Source organism: Pipistrellus kuhlii, unplaced genomic scaffold, assembly GCF_014108245.1.
Source record: "Pipistrellus kuhlii isolate mPipKuh1 unplaced genomic scaffold, mPipKuh1.p scaffold_m20_p_89, whole genome shotgun sequence".
Lineage (NCBI taxonomy): Eukaryota > Metazoa > Chordata > Mammalia > Chiroptera > Vespertilionidae > Pipistrellus > Pipistrellus kuhlii.
In genome coordinates this window covers 22782-44904 of record NW_023425594.1, presented here as the reverse complement: position 1 = coordinate 44904, position 22123 = coordinate 22782, and the positions used below count along the sequence as shown (strand labels likewise).

The 22123-nt window shown below is 51.4% G+C and overlaps 1 protein-coding gene across 7 annotated transcripts in view; it reads right to left on the bottom strand.

Annotated features, from left to right (window-relative positions):
* The window catches only part of LOC118712389 (zinc finger protein 264-like), a 52672-nt gene extending 51177 nt beyond the window's left edge, over window positions 1–1495 (bottom strand). For 6 of the 7 annotated variants that reach the window (XR_004986022.2, XR_006740789.1, XR_004986024.2 and 3 more), the window contains exon 1: window positions 1169–1484. Coding sequence is in view for 4 of the 7 variants with exons in the window: in XM_045577348.1 (XP_045433304.1) it covers window positions 1169–1219 (51 nt within the window). In the remaining 3 variants the exon portion in view is untranslated. Of the gene's footprint in view, window positions 1–1168 lie in introns of all 7 variants that reach the window. The other variant, XM_045577346.1, reaches the window with a different exon arrangement.
* Between the last annotated feature and the right edge of the window lie 20628 nt (window positions 1496–22123).

Genomic DNA, 22123 nt, shown 5'->3' with positions numbered 1-22123 from the left:
TCCGCAACCTGGGCACGTGCCCTTGATGGGGAATCAAACCCAGGACCCTTCAGTCCACAAGCTCTATCCACTGAGCAACACTGGCCAGGGCTACCCCCATTTTTGCTGTGGAATCTGTTTCTGTCGCCCCTAAAACTCCACCTGTGAGCAGGGACAGCGGACCTCCCAGGAGAAACACCAGTAAGAGCAGCCCCTTACCTGCCCATGTCCCGGCCTGAACCCGCTCCCCACACCTCCTGGGTACACCCCAAGGGACTCCCGGGGAGATCGCACAGCAAAGCATCATCCTCCCCCAAACTGGTGTGGTTCAGTGGATAGAGCGTCGGCCTGCGGACTGAAGGGTCCCGGGTTCGATTCCGGGCAAGGGCATGTACCTTGGTTGCGGGCACATCCCCAGTGGGAGGTGTGCATGAGGCAGCTGATCCATGATGTTTCTAACTCTCTCTCTCTCTCCCTTCCTCTCTGTAAAAAAAAAAAAAAAAAAAAAAAAATCAATAACACACACACATATATACACATACGTACCTATATATACACACATACATATATGTAAAAGCATCATCCTCTTCCCCTTCCTGAACCTCTGACAGCACTGACCCCGGAGGACAGGAGATTCCAGGGGCACAAACCAACAAGGATACACCGGGGTGTGTGGCGGCTGAGGTGGGGGGCACCCCCCCCCCCCCCCCCGCCGCTACGAACCATCACCCACTGGCACCCTCAGCAGCTGCGGGCAAAGCAAACCCCCACACACCCCCCCCCTTAACACCCCCACACACCTCCCCAGGGTCGGGGCGCCTCAGCCTGGAAAGGTCACGTCACCTGCAGGAGGGGGGCAGGCAGGGAGGTTGGGCAGGACGCCGGGGGGTTGGTGTTTATTTTATTATTATTATTTTTATTTTTTGGGGGGGGTTGGGGTTTACGACGGCATGGTCCCTTCTTCCGTCAGGGGACCCGCTCCCCGCCACGCCCCGGGTCTCCCCCCGATTCCCAGGAGACCCCGCCACAAAGCGTTCGCCCCGTCTCCTCCCCGAACCCCGACAGGACTGACTCCCCCTCAGGCCAGGCTGTGCCAGGAGCGCAAACCGCGGAGGATATACAACCGGGGCTCAGCGACCCGCTGTCAGGGGCCCCCACCCCGTCGGTTCCGAAATCCCCGTCCACTCACCTGCGCGGGGCGGGTCGGGGCCGCCTCCGCCGCCGCCGCCGCCGCCGCCATCGTGCGAGCCTGCGCTTCGAGCGACGCGGGGACGGCGAGCACCCGGCGACCGCGGGGGTGAAGGGCGGGCGCACAGGCTCCTGGGAGGCGAAGGGTCTGCTGGGTAACAGGCCAAGCGCCGGTGGCGGGGAGCCACCGCGCGGACCCCGGCGCCGGGTGAGGCCTGTCCGCCGCCCCGCCCCCGCCCCGGAAGCCGCCGCCGCCGCCGACGAGCCGGACGAGAAGCGCCGACCCCGCGCTCGGCCTGTCAGGCCCCGCGGGACCCCCACCACTGAGGCAAATGGCGACGGCGGAGAAAAACCCGGAAGTCCCGCCCCGCGTACAGAAGCTTCCGGAAATGCTTCCCTCTATCCCGGGCCATCATTGGCCAGCGTCCGCGTCAGGCTCATGAAACAAGGCCTTCTGGGTAACGTAGTTCCCCTCGCACTCCCTCTAGCCCACGACGCGAGGAGCGCCGTAACCGGGACGTCGTTCTGCGAGTCAGAGGCGCGCCGGCCACCGAAGCTGAGGGGGAAATGGAGGCCCTGGAGGAAATGGAGGCCCCAGGTCCGGACAGGTGTAAGGGCGCGGGGCTGGTCCCCGGGCTCATCTGGCGCCTTCCCCATCCCCGCTGCCTCCTCCCCTGATTCGCGCCGGGAGAGACAGCGACGGAAAACGTAACGGAAAACCCTCCTGAGGAGGGCACCGGAAGTCCCGCCTCCATTCCTCGCCCCTGGCGCACCTCCCGCGCTCCACTGCTGCCGCGCCCCGGATTCGTCGGTACCAGAGCCAACGGAACCGCCGCGCCCCGGATTCGTCGGTACCAGAGCCAACGGAACCGTGCCCGAACTGCCGAACCACGCCCTTCAGGTGACGCCGAACTTAGGAACCACGCCCTTCAGGCGACTCCCGAACCTCCGAACCACGCCCTTCGGGTGACCTGGGAACTTCCGAACTTTGCCCTTCAGGTGACACCCCAACTCCCGAACCACCACTCCCTTCAGGTGACGCCCCAACTTCGGAACCGCGCCCTTCAGGTGCCGCCCTGACGCCCGAACTTCCGAACCGCGCCCTTCAGGTGACGCCCGATCCACGCCGTTGGGCCCAAGTCACTGGAGGGATGGATTTGCCCTCCGCCGAGGCCGGGAGGCCCGAGGGGAGGAGGTCTGGTGAGACCAGGCCTCCCGCCTCCAGCGCGGCCCATTCGGAGTCTCTGAGGCCACCGCGTCTGCCCGCGTTGCAGATGGTAAGCACATCTACACAATCCCTTCAGCACAACACCCAGTTTAGGGTTTGACCCAATAACTGAATTCCACCCTAGACCCAACGGTGGTCCGTGAGGTCCGAAAGGTTGGCGACTGCTGACCTAGACAAGTTTACTTGTAAAACTATCCATCATACTCCACTCCTTGTCAGCTTGGCAGCCATACGCAGATCCTTAAACCATACTTTATCTCAAAAAAAAAAAAAAAAAAAAAAGCCCGGCCAGCGTGGCTCAGTGGTTGAGCTTCTTTCACCTAGGAACCAGGAGGTCACGGTTCGATTCCCGGCCAGGGCACAGGCCGGGTTACAGGCCCCATCCCCCAGTGGGGGGCATGCAGGAGGCAGTTCTCTCCCTCTCCTTTTCTCTCTCTGAAATCAATAAAAATACATATTTAAAAAAAAAGGATATACTTTTGTCTAACCAGATCAAATCTGGTATTGATCCATTGTTACAATGGATTCTATTACACATGATGGGTAATGTAGTATGATCCACTTGGATGTATTAACTTAATATTAAATTACCATATTGAGCCCTGACCAGTTTGGCCCAGTGGGCAGAGTGTCAGGCTGTGGACTGAAAGGTCCCTATCGAGGGCATGTACCTTGGTTGTGGGCTTGATTCCCAGCGGGGGGGGGGGCATGCAGAAGGCAGCTGATCAATGTTTCATTGATGTTTCTGACTATCCCTCTCTCTTTCTCTCTGTAAAAAATCAATAAAAATATTTTAAAAGTTACCATATTGGAATGCCATGGGTGCCCCTTGTGGCTAACAAAGAAATGTGATTAGGGCTTATACCTTTTTAAAAATATATATTTTTATTGATTCCAGAGAGGAAGGTAGAGGGAGAGAGAGAAACATCCATTATGAGAAAGAGTCATTGATCGGCTGCCTCCTGCACACCTCATACTGGGGATAGAGTCCACAATCGAGGCATGTGCTCTTGACTGGAATCAAACCCGGGACCCTTTGGTCCACAGGTCAATCCTCTAGGGCAATTTATTGATTGATTTTGGAGAGAGAAATTGATTTGTTCCTCTTTTTAAAAAAATACATTTTATTGATTTTTTACAGAGAGGAAGAGAGAGGGATAGAGAGTTAGAAACATCGATAAGAGAATCATCGAGCAACTGCCTCGTGCACACCCCCTACTGGGGATGCGCCCGCAACCAAGGTACATGCCCTTGACCGGAATCGAACCCAGGACCTTTCAGTCCGCAGGCTGATGCACTATCCACTGAGCCAAACCGGTTTCGGCTGATTTGTTCCTCTTATTCATGCCCTCATTGGTTGCCTCTTGTACGAGCACTCACCGGGGATGGAACCCACAGCCTGGTGTATGCTGACGATGCTCCGACCTCCGGAGCTCCCTGGGCAGGGCTCATTCAAGATCTTCTGAGTCTGTAAACTGCCTCCAGCCGGGGCATTGGTTTCCACACCGTGACTGTCTGTTTCTATGATCTGGGCCAGGTTTTGTTCGCTTAAACCCAGAACGTTCTGTTAATACAGATCCAGTGAGCGCTGAGTAGGCTGCTTACATATTTTGCTTCCAGGAACACCGTGATGAACCAGCCGATGCCGTAGGTCAGCCACCTCAAGCTGTTCTGGTTGCTGCCTTGGCTGTTGACACCTGTGGTTGACCACAGCTACCTTCCTTTCGGCAATGGAGGGCCGCACCTGGCTCCCTGCGGGGGTGAGTAGGTCCTTTTTTCCCTTTAAAAAATTTTATTGAGTTTGTTGTTGTGATGTTGGTTAATAAAATTACATAGGTTTCAGGTATACAGTTCTGATTTTATGTTTGTTTACATATTTTTAAATTTTATTTATTATTGTTTGAAGTATTACAAATGGCAGTGCACATGTCTCCTTTCCTCCCATTAGTTCTACAACACATCGTCTGTACATTGTCTTGTGTGTTCATGACCCCAAGTCTAGTCTCGTTCCATCGCCATCTATCGGCCCTTTATCCTCTCCCACCTCCCCTCGCCCCGCTGTATCATAATGCTGTTGTCTAGGTCTATGAGGCTGTTTGTGGGTTTGTGTTTTGTTTTTTCCACTCAGCCCCACAGTGAATAGGTCTTAAATGCCAAACCCGTTGTAACACTCGAATCTCCCTAAGCCTCCGAATCCCTCCTCCACATCAAACCAAGAGAGGTTGGGCACTTCCCTTTCGCTCACCTTTCGGTCTCTGGTTCAGCCAACCACCCTGTCACAGCCCTTCCTGCACCCCGAGCTGCCACATGAGATGCAGAATCTCTGCTCTGGGAGTCCCTGTCCTTACATTCAGCCTGATTCGACTTGTCATCCCTTCCCCCCGTCCCCACCTCCTCTAGTCTCTCTTCTTCAGAGAAACTCGAGCAGTTCTTTTTTTAAATATATATTTTATTGATTTTTTACAGAGAGGAAGGGAGAGGGATAGAGAGTTAGAAACATGGATGAGAGAGAAACATCCATCAGCTGCCTCCTGCACACTCCCCACTGGGGATGTGCCCGCAACCAAGGTACATGCCCTTGACCAAAATCGAACCTGGGACCCTTGAGTCTGCAGGCCGATGCTCCATCCACTGAGCCACACCGGTCAAGGCAACAGTGTACCTATATATATAGTTTTAAGTTTTAAAAATTTGGATCTCAAAAGAAATTTCAATTGTTGTACTGTTGATATTTGGCTCTGTTAACTAATGAGTTTGCTGACCACTGCCCTAGGCCCTTCCGTGTTTCGCTGTCTTCAGTTGTTTTTTTTAAGTGTAAGATCCTTCTTTATATATTCACTAGTGGCCTGGTGCGTGAAAATTTGTGCACTCAGGAGAGGAGGGGTCCCTCATCCCGGCCTGCTCTCTCACAGTCGGGGACCCCTTGGGGGGATGTCCACCTGCCAGCTTAGGCCCATTCCCCGTGAGATCAGGCCTAAGGTGGCATTCAGACATCCCTCTGGCAGCCTGGGAGCACTCAGGGAATGTCCTCTGCCAACTTAGGCCACGGCCGGACATCCAAGGAGGTGGCAGAGGCTCCCACCATCACCACTGCGCTCAAAGCCGTCAGCCCGGCTTGTGGCCGAGCAGAGCTCCCCTGTAGAAGTGCACTGATCACCAGGGGGCAGCTCTTGCATTAAGCGTCTGCCCTCTGATGGTCAGTGCACATCATAGCGACCGGTTGTTTCCAGTTGTTTTGCCATTAGGGTCAATTTGCACATTACCCTTTTATTATATAGGATTTTTAAATTGACTTCAGAGAGGGAGAGGGAGAGAGAGAGAGAAACATCAGCGATGGAGGGAACCACCCATTGGTTGCCTCCTGCACGCCCCACACTGGGGATGGAGCCTGCAACCTGGGCATGTGCCCTGACCGGGAATCAGACTCTGATCTCCTGGTTCATAGCTCAACCCCTGAGCCACACCGGCTGGGTTTACTGTCCTCAGCTTCAATAAACGTACGCTAAAATTAAAAAAAGAAGAGAAAAGGAGCCCTATTGCGTCCTTCTTAGATTCTGTCATTTCTGTCTAAGAAATGAAGGTGTTGCCCTGGCCGATTCAGCTCAGTGGGCCGAGGACTGCAGGGTCCCGGGTTCGATTCCAGCCAAAGACACGTACCTTGGCCGCAGGCTCGACCCCTAGCCCTGGACAGTGTGAGTGCGAGAGGCAACCAATCGGTAGGTCCCTCTCAGATCGATGTTTCTCTCTCTGTCTCTCCTCCTCCCTTCCACTCTCTAAAAAAAACAAAAACAATGGGAAGATATTGTGTGGCCTGGTGGGTAAGCGTCGCCCCAACCACCAAGAGGTTACTTCCATTGATTCCCAGTCAGGGCACTTGCCCAGGTTGCGGGTTCAATCCCCAGGAGCGGGCGCGCAGGAGGCAGCTGATTGCTGTTTCTCTCATCAGTGATTCTCTCTCTGGCCTTCCCCTCCCTCTGTGGGAAAACAAAGGGCTCAGGTGAGCATTAACAGCTACAGATTGGTGGGATGAGGAGAGGGGGATGTGTAGGATCACTGATTATCCCGGACCAGGGAGGGCCTGGGGTATAAAACCCGCTGACCGCCACGCCGCCTCTTTCCTGGTCCCAGGCCGCGACCGAGACTCCTGCCAACCGACTTGGCTCACAGCACCCCTCCCGACGGCAAGGGTCTCTGCACCCCTCGGGGAGAGATTGGGCTCGAAACCCCTGGGCTTGTCAGAAACTGGGCAGCTCCCGGCTGGCGGAGGGAGAGCCGGTTTCTGGCGTGCGCTGCCAACGCCGGCTGCTGCCCATGCGTTCGGAGCGTGGAGAACATCACGGACACGCCAGTGTCCAAGACCCGAGCCAGCTGGCCGGCGTGGCTCCGTGGTTGAGCATCGACCACCAACCAGGAGGTCATGGATCCATTCCCGGTCAGGGCACATGCCCAGGTTTTGGGTTCCATTCCCAGTGTTGGGTGTGCGGGAGGCAGCCAGTCCACGATTCTCTCTCATCATTGATGTTTCCCTCCCTCCCTCCCTTCCTCGCCTTTCCTCTCTCTTTAAAAATCAATAAAAACATTTTTTTTTTTAAGATTGTAAATGAGTGTTGAGATCAAACAATTGAATTAACGAGCAAGGGCTGTTTGTAGAGAACAAAATTGTGAAACAATTTTCAAGTTTCTTTTCTCTCTGTTCTGTTCCTTAGTCACACACAGTTGAGTTAATTATACTAGTAAAGACTGAAATTCGGTTATGGATCAGAACCAAGCCAATGTATTGTTGTTGTTAGCCTCGCCCTAAAATATATTTTTTCCCATTTATTTTAAAAATACATTTTATTGATTTCAGAGAGGAAGGGAGAGGGAGAGAGGGGGGGAGAGAGAGAGAGAGAGAGAGAAATATCACTGAGCTAAATTGGCTAGGGCCCCATTGATTTTTTAAATATACATATATATATTTTTAAGTATATTTTTATTGATTTCAGAGAGGAAGGAAGAGGTGGGGAGATAGAAATATCAATGCTGAGAGAGAATTAATCATTGATCGGCTGCCTCCTGTACACCCATTGCTGGGGATTGAGCCAGCAACTTAGGCATGTGCCCTTGACTGGAATCAAACCTGAAACGCTTGAGTACATAGTGGATGCTGTAATCACTGAGAAACTGTGTAGGGCTGAGTTTTATTCTTTATCCACTTGGTTTCCTTAACCACTCTTATCGATATTCATTTCCACCTTATCCATTGGCATCAAGGATGAGAGAGAACCATCAGATCGGCTGCCTCCTGCATGCCCCACACTGGGGATCAAGCCCAGAACCAGGGCACGTGCCCTGACTGGAAATCCAAGCAAGACCTCCTGGTTCATGGGTCGACGTTCAACCACTGAGCAACACTGGCTGGGCACTGCTCAATTTTTTATGTGGATGAGTAAATGTATGATCATCATCCTTTAAAAAAATGTATTTCTTATTGATTGACTTTTAGAGAGAGAGGGAGAAAGAGAGAGAGAGAGAGAGAGAGAGAGAGGGAGGGAGGTGAGAGAAAAAATATTGATCTATAGCTATTAGTTGCCTCCTGTACACACCCTGACCGGGGCTGGAACCTGCCACCTTTCGGAACCTGAGATGGCACTCCAGCCAAGGGAGCCACCTGGCTAGGACTCCCCCCACCCCACCCCTTTCCCCGTGCTTTAAAAAATGTTCTGGGAACTGACCCTCCTCCTTCCTCTCCTCCTCCCCTGCCCTGTCCCTCCTCCTCCTCCTTTCTCTTCTCCTCCTTATCCTCTTCTCCCTCTCCCTCCTCCCCCTCCCCATCCTGGTTTGGTGATGATGACCTCCTTTAGCCTTTTCTGGTCTGTGAAGCTGTTTATCTGACCTTCAATTCTGAATGATAGCTTTGCTGGGTAGAGTACTAGATGTACCGGTTAATAATGGCAGATTTTGTAATCAAAGAGAACACGATAATTTCAAGGGAAACATCAAAAGTGCTTTATTCAAAGTAATGTCCATCGCTAGCTACACATTTCCCCATCTTTCAGGTAATTTGTGGATACCATCCCAATAGAACTTCTTGTTTTGAGGCAAACCATTCAGAGATCCTCTTTTCCATTTCTTTGTACCTTTTGAAATGCTCAGAAAGTGCCAGTGCCATCGATTGGAACAAGTGGTCATGAAAGGAGCAAGGGCTGGTGAACACGGCGAGTGGGCTAATACTTCCCAGGCAAGGTCTTTTAACGTGTCTGTAACTAGTTTTGAAGTGTGTGATGGTGCATCATCATGAAGCAAAATTACTTTTCTGTGTCTTCTGGCACATTCTGGTCGTTTTGTGATCAAAGTATGGTTCAAATTGATTATTTGTTGTTGGTAGCGATCAGTATTAACGGTTTCACCTGGTTTTAGAAGCTAATAATACACCACACCTTCCCGATCCCATCAAACGCAGAGCATTGTCTTCTTTCTGAAGTGATTTGGCCTTGGAGTCGATGTTGATGGTTGACCTGGATCATCCCATGATTTTGTGCATTTGGGATTTTCAAAATAAATCCACTTTTCATCCCCAGTCACAATTCAATGCAAAAAAGACTTTCTTGCTGTTGAAGCAACATTTTACTGATGATTTTTTGGTTTTCCATTTATCTTTCGTTCAGTTGATGTGGCACCCATTTTCCTTCCTTTAAAATCTTTCCCAATTACTTGTAAATGATCAGAAGTTGTTTGCTGAGCAATGTTCAATCTTCAGGTTTTTGAGTTTGACACGCATCTTCATCCAATAATGCTTGTCACTGTTGGTCTTCACACTTTTTCGGTTGTCCTGGGTGTTCTTAGTCTTTCACATGGAAATCATCCCTTTTTAAAGCATTTATTTTTCCCCCCACTTATATTTTATTTATTTATTTATTAAATCAATCTTTATTGTTCATATTATTACAAAGGTTCCTCATTTCTTCCCCCCTCCACCAGGTTCCCACCCCACCCTCTGCTCTTTCCCCACCCCCCATTGTCATCATCCATAGGTGCACAGTTTATGTTCCCTTTAAAAGCATTTAAACCAGCGTTCACAAGTATCTTGAGATGGAGCATGTTCGCCATAAGCTTCCCAAAGTATACGATCACTTCCAGCAGCACTCTCCTTCAAAATAAAGTAATGAATTAAAACGTCCCACAAGCCGAAACCGTTTTGGCTCAGTAGATATAACGTCGGCCTGGGGACTGAAAGGTCCTCGGTTTGATTCCGGTCAAGGGCATGTATCTTGGTTGCGGGCGCATCCCCAGTAGGGGTTGTGCAAGAGGCAGCTGATTGATGATTCTCTCTCATCGATGTTTCTAACTCTCTATCCCTCTCTCTTCCTCTCTGTAAAAAATCAATAAAACATATTTTTAAAACGTCCCACAAATGCTCTTTTTTTTTTTTTGGCACAAAACTTGACATTTTTAGGTGTAAAAATATCTATGATGTTAACATCATAAAAATTTAACATTTTAAGTTTTGAAGCTTGTTGTCAATACAACAAAATAGCATACATATCAAATCACATATATATCAACATATGTGTAACTCCATCTAGTGAAAAAAATATGCATTATTAACTGGTACACCTAGTAATCTTGGCTGTAGGTCATTGCTATTTACCACTTGGCTTATTTCTTGACACTACCTTCTGGCCGGCCACATTTCTGTTGAGAAATCAGCTGACAGTCATATGTAGGGGTACTCCCTTGTATGTAACTAACTTTTTCTCTTGCTGTTTTTAAGATTTTCTCTTTGTCTTAGCTCTTGGCATTTTAATTTTAATGTGTTTTGGTGGGCCTCTTGGATTCCTCTTGTTTGGGACTCTCTGGGATTCCTGAACTTGTAAGTCTTTTTCTGTCACCAGGTAGTGGAAGTTCCTGCCCCACAGGCACAGAGTCCAGATCCTCCCCGTCTGTCCCTGGTCCCCCAGTGCTGGAGCTCAGAGGGACCAGGACCATGTACGTTTGTGTGCTGGCCCTTTAAGAGGAACTGCCTGGGTCTCTGGCAGCCTCCATGTCCCTCAGCCACAATCCCCCTGGTTTTGACAGCCCAGAGTTATGGGACTTCTCTTCCCAGCTCTGTAACCCTGGGCTGGGGGGCTGGGCTGGGGCTGGGACCTCTTGCCTCTCAAGGGAGGCCTCTGGAGCGGAGAGATCCCTCCCGATTAAAAGCCCCTCAAGTGGGTGTTGGACCAACCTGTCCCACACGTCTTGGTTGTGGTACCTATTTCTTTTTAAATTTTTTATTACGTTTTTATTTTTACTTTTAAAAATATTTTTATTTCAGTGAGGAAGGGAGGAGGAGAGATAGAAACATCAACGATGAGAAAGAATTATTGCTGCCTCGTGCAGGCCCCTCCTCTAGAGATTGAGCCCATAATCTGGGCCCTAATCTTCAGGCCCAACAAGGTTCTAGCAATTGAGCAAAACAGGCTAGGGGTTCTTGCCTTTTTTTTTTTTTTTTTTTTTTTTAACCTTCTTAAAAATATTTTTTTATTGTTTAAAGTATTACATATGGTAGTACATACATCTCCTTTTTCCCCCTTTGACCTTCCCCCAGCGTCCCCTCCCCCCAGTGTCTTTGTCCATTGGTTGTGCCTATATGCATGCCTACGAGTCCTTTGGTTGATCTCTTTGCCCTCTCGCCAACACTCCCCACCTTCCTGCTGTAATTTGACAGTCTGTTCGGTGCTTTGCTGCCTTTGTGTCTATCTTTTTGTTCCTCACATTATAATGTTCTTTATTTTCCATAAATGAGAGAGATCGTGTGATATTTTTCTTTCATTGCCTGGCTTATTTCACTTAGCATAATGCTCTCTAGCTCCATCCATGCTGCTGCAAATGCTAAGAGCTCCTTTTTTACAGCAGCGTAGTATTCCTTGTGTAGATGTGCCTCAGTTTTCTAATCCACTCACCTGCTGATGGGCATTTGGGCTGTTTCCAAATCCTAGCTATGGTGAATTGTGCTGCTATGAACAGGTTCTTGCTTCTTGTATGTGTCCTGACCAGAGATCGAATGTGCACTGTGGGGGTATTGGGATAACGATTTAATCAACGAAGATACCCAGGTAGGGACTTGCATGGTTTTTGAAAATGGCCAACCTTGCCGTAGCCTGTTTGGCTCAGTGGAAAGTGTCTGCCTGCGTACTGCAGGGTCCCGGTTCCATACCGGTCAGGGGCATGCACCTCCTAGGTAGGCTGGATCCCGGACCTGGTTGGGGCATGTTCGAAGGTAACCAATTGCTGCGTCTCTCTCACACCAATGTTTCTCTCTCTCTCCATCCCTCCGTATCTAAAATTTAATGGAAAAATATCCTCAGGTGAGGATTAACCAAAAAGGAGAATTAGAAACAAAACAAAACAAAACAGGTGGCATCCATTCCCAGGTCAGGGCATTCAGATCAGCTGAGAGATCAGGTGGAGGGTCACCCGGGTGTTTAAGGCCTTTCTGATCTCTTTCCTGGAGGGTTCTGGTGCTACCACTTGACACGAGGAATGCCTGAATGTGTGCACAGAGTCATTACATGGTTCCTCTCCTACCCTCTCCACAGCCGTGCCTCACCGCCAAGGGCGCGTCAGGTTCACAGAGGATCAGGTGGAAACACTCATGAACGCATTCAAAAAGAATTGTTACCCAGACGAAGCTACCGTGCGAAAGCTGGCTGCAGACCTGGGCCTCGAAGAGTCTACAATCGAGGTAACCAGCTCTGTACCCCAACAGGAAGCAGGAAGCACAGCGGGGAGGACAATGAACCGAGCACGTATTCCATGCCAGGGATCCGAGGGCTTTGTGTGGAGGATCTTTTTTTGTTGTTTAATTTTTAAAAACATATATTGATTGATTTCAGAGAAGAAGGGGGAGGGGAAGAGAGATAGAAGCATTAGTGATGAGAGAATCGCTGGCTGCCTTCTGTTCACTCCACACTGGGGGTCAGACCCACAACCCAGGCATCAAACCTGGGACCTCCTAGTTCATAGGTGGACGCTCAATCATCGAGCCACACTGGCCAGGCTGTTATTTAATTTTTAATTTTTCCCTTATAAGGAGAGAGGGAGAGCAGGAGAGAGAGAAACATGATCAGAGAGAAACATCATCGCCTGCCTCCTGCCCGCCTCCTAGTAGGGATCAAGCCCAAGACCTGGGCCTGTGTCCTGACTGTGGAATGGAGCCAGCCACTCTTGGTGCCTGGGTGGATGCTCAGCCCCAGAGCAGTACCTGCCGGGCTTGAGTTGGTTCTTGTTTTCAAACAAACAACATCACTTGCATTTTATTATTATTACTTCTTTGTTAATCCTCACCTGAGGATATTTTTTCCACTGATATTTAGAGAGAGTGAAAGGGAAGTAAGAGAAGCATGGTACCTGCCTTGACCGGGAATTGCACCTAGGATCATTCAGTTCACAGACTGATGCTCTATCCACTGGGCCAAACAGGCTCGGGCTTGAGTTGACCCTTCAGTACATTATCAGCACAGCATCCATGTATGAGCATAAAACATGATTAAGGCTCAGACTGTCGGGTGTCATCCTGTGCACCGAGAGGCCTCAGTTTGATTCCTGGCCAGGGCCTGTGCCTGAATTTGGGGCTAGATCCCTGGTAGTGGAGGGCAGGAGGCAGCAGATGGATGTTGATGTTTCTCTCTCGTCCATGTTTCTCTGTGAAATCAGTTAAACATACTTTTAGAAATGGTCATTCCAGCAATTGATGCCATGATGAGATTGTGAAGGTCCACATGCCAAGCTCTGGCTGAGCCAGTCCCAGGGGACAGAGCTCACAGTAACCCTGGGCCTGTTTCCTCGCTTAGGATTGGTTTCAGAACTGAAGATCCTGGTACCCCATGCAGGTGCCCAGGACCACTGAGGGGAAAGCCAAGGCCGAGCCCACGACCAGCAGCGCCCTGAGGAGACGATTCCAGGTAAGGAGCCGGCCCGGCCCTGCTCGGCAGGGCCTCGCCTGCCGGAGCAGTCCCCTCTGGTGCGGAGCAGCCGGTGCTGGGCCTGGGACGGGATGCTCTCAGGGCCCTGGGCAGTGTCTTCTGGTGGCAAAGGGCTCACAGGCCAGCATGGCCCCGGGAATGTCCCCCCCGGCCCCTGCCTCCGTCTTCCTGTTCCACTTAGTGAGCACGGACGGTTTGTGTTGTTGTTGTTTGTGTTTTGTTGTTTATATATATATGTGTGTACATATATGTTTGTTTGTTTCCCTTCTTATTATTAACTTCAGAGAGTCAGAGAGAGGGAGAGAGAATCATGGATCTGCTGCCTCTTGCACGCCCCTAATGGGGATCGAGCCTGCAACCCGGGCATGTACCCTTGACTGGAATTGAACCCAGGACCCTTCAGTCCACAGGCCCATGCTGTATCCACTGAGTTTTGTTTTTTAAAGAAGAGTTTTGACTTTAAGGGAGAGGGAGGGAGTGAGAGATAGATAGGTTAGTTGGCTGCCTCCTGCACGCCCCCTGATGGTGATTGAGCCTGCAGGCCAGGCATGTGCCCTGACCGGAATCCAACCAGCAGCTTCTTTTTTAAAAAAAAAAAATATATATTTTATTGGTATTTTACAGAGAGGAAGGGAGAGACATAGAGAGCTAGAAACGTTGATGAGAGAGAAACATCGACCAGCTGCCTCTTGCACACCCCCTACCGGGGATGTGCCCACAACCAATGTACATGCCCTTGACCAGAACTGAACCCGGGACCTTTCAGTCCGCAGACCGATGCCCTACCACTGAGCCAAACCGGTTTCGGCCCAACCAGCAGCTTCTTGAGCCAGAGAGCCGTCTAGGTTCCTGGAGGATGCGCAACCCACGGAGTCCCCCCTGCTCCTCAGGGCTGCACCTTCTTTCCGATCATTTCCCAGCCTGCACTTCCCTGCTGAAGGTCAGCACCCCCCCCCCAGCCCCCCCCTGTGCTGTCCCCCCTCCCCAGCCCCCCCTCCCCCCCAGACCGGGCTGGGACAGGGTCCTCACATTCGCTGCGCCCTGGGACACTGCAGGTTCCTGTCCACTGACCTCTGCTCCTCACCCCTCCAGGTGGAGGCAGAGGCGTCGCACCTGCCTCAGGGCCTCCCAAATCTACACCCTCCCACTCTCTCTAAAACCAATGGAAAAAATACCCCCAGGTGAGGATTAACAACAGCAACAAAGGTTTCACAAACTATTGAACAACAACCTAAGAAAGAAAGAAACTCCCACAGAGAGCGCAGAGGGTCTGGTGTGGAGCGTGTGTGTGTGTGTGTGTGTGTGTGTGTGTGTGTGTGTATACACGAATGTCTATACAGTTGTAGTGTGTGAGTGTATGTAATATGTACACCTAACATGCAAGCAAGGGGTAGCGGTTATTATGTCTCCTGGGATGAAAGCGCCCGGGTAGCTCAGGCGGTTGGAGCGTGTTAGAGGTTCGGTCCCATGTCGGGGCATGTACAGGAGGCAACCGGTGGATGTTTCTCTCACATCGGTGTTTCTCTCTCTGCCTCTTCCTTCCTCTCTCTCTAAAAATCCGTACAAACATATCCTCAGGTGAGGATTTAAAAAAAAAAATGTCTTCCTAGGAAAATAGGCATTTTTGACAGGAAGATAGAGAAAGCAATTCCTGCCCTAACCGGTGTGGCTCAGTGGATAGAGCGTCTGCCTGTGGACTGAAAGGTCCCGGGTTCGATTTTGATCAAGGTTATGTACTTTGGTTGCGGGCACATCCCCGGTGGGGGGTGTGCAGGACGCAGCTGATCGATGTTTATCTCTCATCGATGATTCTAACTCTCTATCCCTCTGCCTTCCTCTCTATAAAAAATCAATAAAATATATTTAAAAAAAAGAAAGAAAAAGAAAAAAAAGAAAAACAACAATTCCAGCGAGGGAAGCGCTGGGGCCCGGGTGTGGCGCTCTGGACAGACCCCCTGGAGTGAGGGTCTCGGGGACTCTAAGCCCACGAACCCCACAAGGCCGGGAAGGTGCCAGGAGGCAGATTGGGAAATTTGAGTTTTACTTTCTGACGTGGTAGACCTCACAGGGAATGTCGGTGGTTTCTGTTTTCTTTTTTTCATCTTTTTAATTCCTTTTTCTTCCTCCTTCCTTCGTTTCGTTAATCCTCACCTGAGGATTGTTTTTCTTTTGCTTTGCAGATAGAGTGGGAGGGAGGGAAGGCGGGGGTGAGAAATGTGGATGTGAAAGAGACACATCCATCAGAGGTGCAGCCCAGGCACATCCGATGCTCCAACCCCGGAGCCAGCCACATGGGCCAGTAGTTGTTGTTTATTTTTCTAGAGACAAAGGGAGGGAGAAGGATAGAGAGAAACATGGACCGGCTGCCTCCTGCAGAGCCCCCACTGGGGATGGAGGCCGCACCCCGGGCCTGTGCCCCGACCGGAGTCCAGCCATGACCCCCTGGTTCACAGGGCCGATGCCCAAACCCCTCGGTCATTTTATTTACTTATTTATTTATTAAAAAAAACCTGTTGATTTCAGAGAGGACGGGAGAGGGAGAGGGAGACATCAGAGCTGAGAGGATCATGGATCGGCTGCCTCGATCAAGCCCCCAACCTGGGCCTGGGCCCCTACCCGGAATCGAGCCGTGACCTCCCGGTTCCTAGGTCGGCACTCAGCCCCTGAGCCACGCCGGCCGGGCTCATTTTACTGTTTGTATCTGGAAGTATTTTATTTTTATTTTAAAGCCTCCGACAGTGAGGCAGAGGTCCAGAGCGGCCCCTTCCGGGAAGCTCGCCGAGCCCACCCTGACCAGGCCGAAGCCTTCGCCGCTGACGACGCTGGGCGCCCAGAACGAGGCGGGGTGGCGGGTGTGCGGGGCCCGGCGGCTGCAGCCACGCAGCAGGCCACACAGCAGGAGGACAGGGGCCCTCGCCGCTCCCCCTGCGGCTGCTGCCCGCCGGCTCTGAAGCAGCGAGGCGGGAAAGGCCTGCCTGTCCTCGAACTCGGTGGCCTGTCGACGGATTCCGGCAAACACCATGGAAGCAGGTGTGCTATTGTGATTTCTTCTTAAAATTCTCCTTATTGACCAGAGAGGGAAGCGTCCACCGGCGCCTCCTGTATGAGCGACCGTGTGTGCCCTCCGTGGGAATGGAACCGACAGCTTTTGGTGCACAGGAGGCTGTCAACCAGCCGAGCCACCAGCCAAGGGCATGGGCCGGGTTCTAGGCTTGATTCCCAGTGTGGGGCGTGCAGGAGGCAGCCAATCCATGATTCTCATCATTGATGTTTCTCTCTGTCTCTCTGTCTCGGTTCCTCCCTCCCTCCCTCCCTCCCTCCCTCCTCCCCCTCCCTCCCTCCCTCCCTCCCTCTCCCTCTCTCTCTCTCTCTCTCTCTTCTCTCTCTCTCTCTCTCTCTCTCTCTCTCTCTCTCTCTCTCTCTCTCTCTCGTCTCCCCCTCTCCCTTTCCCTCTATGAAATAAAAAATATTTTTTAAAAAGCTTAAAAACCAATCAAATAAAAAAATTAAAATAAAATTAATATAATAAAATAGAACAATTGGTATAAAAGCAGCAATGAAGGAATCAGAAGAACGTGTGATTGGCGGTGAAATGGGGAAGAGCCAGGGCGAGCGAGGCGCCTGGTGTCTGCTGGACCTGGAGCACAATGGCCTTCCAGTTGGCTTTTATCACCACCTAGTGGCCACGCAGCGGAACTGCCACAGTCACAAACCCGGAGGCATTGGCGGCCACAAACATTCAGTCTCACTGTCCAGGCAGGAGAACACCACGCTCCCAGGAGGAACTCCTGCAGGACAGTAAGGGCAGAAGAAGGCAGGTCCCGGGGGCCGGCCCCCTGCAGCCGCCGGCTGCGATGCTTCCTCGCACCCGGAGGAACGTGGCGCCTGGATAGGCCCAGGTTGTGGGCTCCGTGCCCACCAGGGAGGGCACCTAGGAGAGCCAACCAGTGAACACACGAGTGGGTGCAGTGGCACCCGATGCTGCTCTCTCCCCTCCTCCTCCTCCTCCTCCTCTCAAATCAATAAGTTAGAAGGGGAGGGAGAGGGAAAGAGCGAGCCTGGCCGGGGCTCAGCTGGCAGAGCGTCGTCCCCAGATGCCGAGGTTTTTCCTAAAATCTTTTTTTCCCCCTAAAATCTTCACTGTTGGAGGCATCACCTTGGTCCCCCCCCCCCCTCGCACCTTCCCCGTCCCCCCTTCTCTCTCCTTACGCCTTCCCCGTCCCTCTTTCCCCCTCCTTCCACCAGAGTTGTGGGTGTGATTCCTGGTCAGGGCGCATTCACGAAGCAACCAGTGAATGCATTGGTCAGTGGGACAACAAGCCCATGTTTTTAAAAAAGTTTTCTGATTTTTAAAAAATATTATTTATTTATTTATTTATTTTTTACAGAAAGGAAGGGAGAGAGAGCTAGAAACATCGATGAGAGAGAAACATCCATCAGCTGCCTCCTGCACACCTCCTACTGGGGATGTGCCTGCAACCAAGGTACATGCCCCTGACAGGAATCAAACCCAGGACTCTTAATCCCTTCCCCTCTTTTAGCCCCTAAAGCCCCTCCCATCTGGCTACAGCAGTTTGTTCTCCGTTCAGGTTTATCGTTAAGAAGCCAGGGGTGCCCGCAGCCACAGTGCAGGGGGCAGCGGTGAGCGATGGGGAGGGAACCAGTGGCACCAACCACACTGTCACGGCAGCGTCGCTCTGAGCCCCTGCAGCTGCCTGAGGCGGACACGTCCAGCACGCACAGCGACGTACGGGCCCGGGTGGGGCGGCCGGCACCCCAGGCAGGCGCAATCCAGACATATAACACGCCTGCTTTTAGTCGAAGGATGTCGCAAACATTGCATGACACACACAATTAAACCGTTCGTTTTGGGTCCGGCCGGTGTGGCTCAGTGGGTGAGCATTGGACTGTGAACCAGGAGGTCACGGTTCGATTCCCGGGCAGGACACAGGCCCGGGCTGCCGGCTCAATGCCCTGTGTGGGGTGTGCAGGGCGCAGCCGGTCCAAGATTCTCATCATGGATGTTTCTATCTCTCCCTCTGCCTGTCTGACATCAATAAAAGTGTGTGAGTACATACAATATATATATATATATATGAATGCACCGAAACCGGTGTGGCTCAGTGGATAGAGCGTCGGCCTGCGGACTGAAAGGTCCCGGGTTTGATTTCGGTCAAGGACATGTCCCTTGGTTTCAGACACATCTCCGGTGGGAGGTGTGCAGGAGGCAGCTGATCGATGATTCTCTCTCATCGCTGTTTCTAACCCTCTCTCTTCCTCTCTGTAAAAAAAAGTAAAATACGTATATAAGAAAAGAATGCACATATGAGCATCTCTACCTGCATGTTTGTGCATTGTGAACACTGAATTCCCATTGGGCATGGGATCATTCCATAAACTCTGTCTGAAGAGAGCAAGCGTGTCAAACTCGAGGCCCGAGGGCCGCATGCCTTGGTTACCTGGCCTGCGTTAGCCTCTGAGTTTGACACGCTTGGTTTAGAGTCTTCTCTCTACACCCCTGCACAATCTCCTCTCCTCAGCCATCGTCTACTTAGAATGACGATTTTTAAAAAAATGTGCATTTTACTGAATTTTTACAGAGAGGAAGGGAGAGGGAGAGAGAGTTAGAAACATTGATCAACTGCCTCCTGCACCCCCCCACGGGGGATGTGCCCGCAACCAAGGTCCATGCCCTTGGCCGGAATCAAACCTGGGACCTTTCAGTCCGCAGGCCGATGCTCTATCCACTGAGCCACACCAGCTAGGGCAGAACGATGATTTTTTTTTCTTTTTTCTAAGAGCTTTTGGGAAAACCACACACACACACACCCCAACAATGGGGAGAAGCAGCCCCCCAGGGAGCGCCGGTCTGAGGTTCTGATCTGTGATGAGTAAGGGGGTGGGGGGCGGGCGATCTCTGGACTCCCTCCCGGTGGAGAGCCATGTGGGTCCGGGCAGAGCCAGGGCCCGTTCCCCGGGGGCATCCAAGGCTTTGTCCCTCCTGGGGTGCGTGGGGGCCTCTGCCGGGGACAGGCTGGGGCTTGGGAGCCAGGCGAGCTGGACCCTCCCGGGGGCTCCCTGCGGGGACAGACACAGGAGTGGACGCTGCTTTCATGTCTCTCTCCTTTGTCGGGTTCTCGCTATTATCCTCAAGTGTCTGCTGGGGGAGGCGGGAGGCGCGGGGCTGAATGGGGGCCGGAGCCGGGAGCCCCGCACCCAGCTCATTAGGAGTCAGCAGGGGCTGCAGGGACCATTTTCTCTTTTCTCTCCTTTCTCTCGCCGGCCCCTCTTAACGAAGGCTGCAGGCCTGAGTGGGCACCCCCTGGTGGGGAGGGAGGGGGCCGTTCCCTCCAGCCGGACCACCCCAGGGCTCAAGGGGCTCCGCTGGCGGCCACAGGAACGGCTGCCATGGAAACTGTGGCTGGCGTGGGGGATGGAGTGTAGAGGGAGACAGAGAGACAAAGACAGAGGGAGACAGAGACAAGGACAGAGACAAAGACAGAGACAAAGACAGAGACAGAGACACACAAAGAGAGACAGAGACAAAGGCACAGAGAGAGAGACAGAGAGAAAAAGACAGCGAGCGAGAGACAAAGAGACACAGAGAGACAGAGACATACAGAGAGAGAGATGGATGGATGGGTGGGTGGGTGGACTATTGGTATATTTTTGTTTTGTTAACCCTCCCTGGAGGAGATATTTTTACACTGATTTTTCTTAGAGAGAGTAGAAAGGAAAAAACAGAGAGAGAGAGAGAGAGAGAGAGAGAGAGAGAGAGAGAGATCAGTTGCTGTCTGCCACACTCGCTGACCAGGGCTGGGGTCAAACCGGAAGCCAGATATGTGCCCTCGGCCAGGAATCGAGCCTTCCACTGCAGACGGACGCTCTCAGCCCGGCTTCGCCCTGCACCCCGGGCGAGCCTGTCCTCGGGAGACCTTTGTCAGGTCTGAGGGCGCTCCGGCTGGCACCCCGGCACCCAGGGGCCGAGGGCCAGGCACAGGGCGGTCCCCCAGCCGGGTGACTGCACACACACTCACGCCTGCCCCTCCACACGCCCAGCAGCCTCAGAGAAAGTACGAGGTGAGGCTGACTGGAGGGCCCCATGCTGTGGAACCCCACACACTGGAGCGGCTGTCCTGGGGTCCACAGGCAACAACGGAAAACACGGTTAACGGGACCCTTCCCCTTCCCCTCACACAGCGCCTTCGAAATCCGATCCGTGTGTTACCTCTCTTGTATTTTCCAGTGCGTGTTTTATTTATTTTTGTTTTACTTATTTTTTACTCTCCAGTGAGTGTTTCATACTCTGCAGCACCAGACAATTCACGCCGCGTGACAAGGGCTGGGCCCGGTGCCTGCAGTACCAGGGACTCAGGGTAACCACGTCACGTGCTGCGCAAAATGGCCAGCAGAGGGCGCCGTGAGAATACAACGGAGTTCCTTAAAAAAAAATTTTTTTTTTAAATATATATTTTTATTGATTTCAGAGAGGAAATGAAAAGGAGATTGAGCCAAACCAGCTAGGGCACCGAGTTCCTTTTTGAAAAATGTTTTTGTTGGTTTCTATTTTTACATTTTTAAAAATTTATTTGTTTTTAATAGCATTTTTATTTTTGAAAAACATTTTAAAATATATATTTTTTTAATTTCAGAGAGGAAGGAAGAGGGAGAGATTTAAACATCCACGATGAGAGAGAATCATGGGTCAGCTGCCTCCCGCACACCCCACACTGGGAATCGAGCCTGAAACCCGGGCCTGTGCCCTTGACTGGAATCGAACCCGGGACCCTTCGTCCGCAGGCCGATGCTCCATCCACTGAGCCACACCGGTTAGGGCTCATTATGGATGTTTCTGTCTTTCTCGCCCTCTCCCTTCCTCCTGAAATCAATAAATATATATATTTAAAAATAAATACATGAAATAAAGGGTCCTCCACTTAAAAAAAAAAAAAGAATCAGCCAATGAATGCATTGATAAGTGAAACAACAAATCCAGGGTTCTCTCTCTGAAACCAATACATAAACATTTAAAAAATATTACATGTCAACAGCAACTGAAAAGTAAATAACTAAAAATAAAAATGTGTGTGTGTGTGTGTGTGTGTGTGTGTGTGTGTGTGTGTGTGTTTTTAAAAGCTCCGCCGATATTTCTGGATGAAATGCCACCCTGTCTGCGCTCGGCGGTAAAAATAGCGCCTTTGGGGCTGCGAGGGGCCGGCGGTGGGGAGCTGTGGGTGGCTGCCTTCTGCCCCCGGCCCCCCCCCCCCCCCCGACTTGTGTATTTTCACAGGTTGCCACCACATTGTCCGCCTCTCCTGGCTTCTCCTACTCGAAACCAAATCCCTCTTTTTTCAAATTTCATTTAATTTATTTTCTCTCTCTCTAATCCTTTTAAAAAATATGTTTTATTGATTTTTTTTCACAGAGAGGGAGGGAGAGGGAGAGAGAGTGAGAAACATCGATGAGAGAGAAACATCCATCAGCTGCCTCCAACCAAGGTCCATGCCCTTGACCGGAATCGAACCCGGGACCCTTGAGTCCACAGGCCGAGGCTCTATCCACTGAGCCAAACCGGTCAGGGCTCTCTCAAATTCTTTATTGTTTAAAGTCTTACATATAGTCATATACACTGAGTGGCCAGGTTATGATGATCTCTGAACGCGTAATAATCTGGCCACTCAGTGTGTGTATATATAATTAGAGGCCCGGTGCATGTATTTATGCATTGATGGGGTCCAGCCATGCATGTATTCATGCATTGATGGGGTCCGGCCAGACTGGC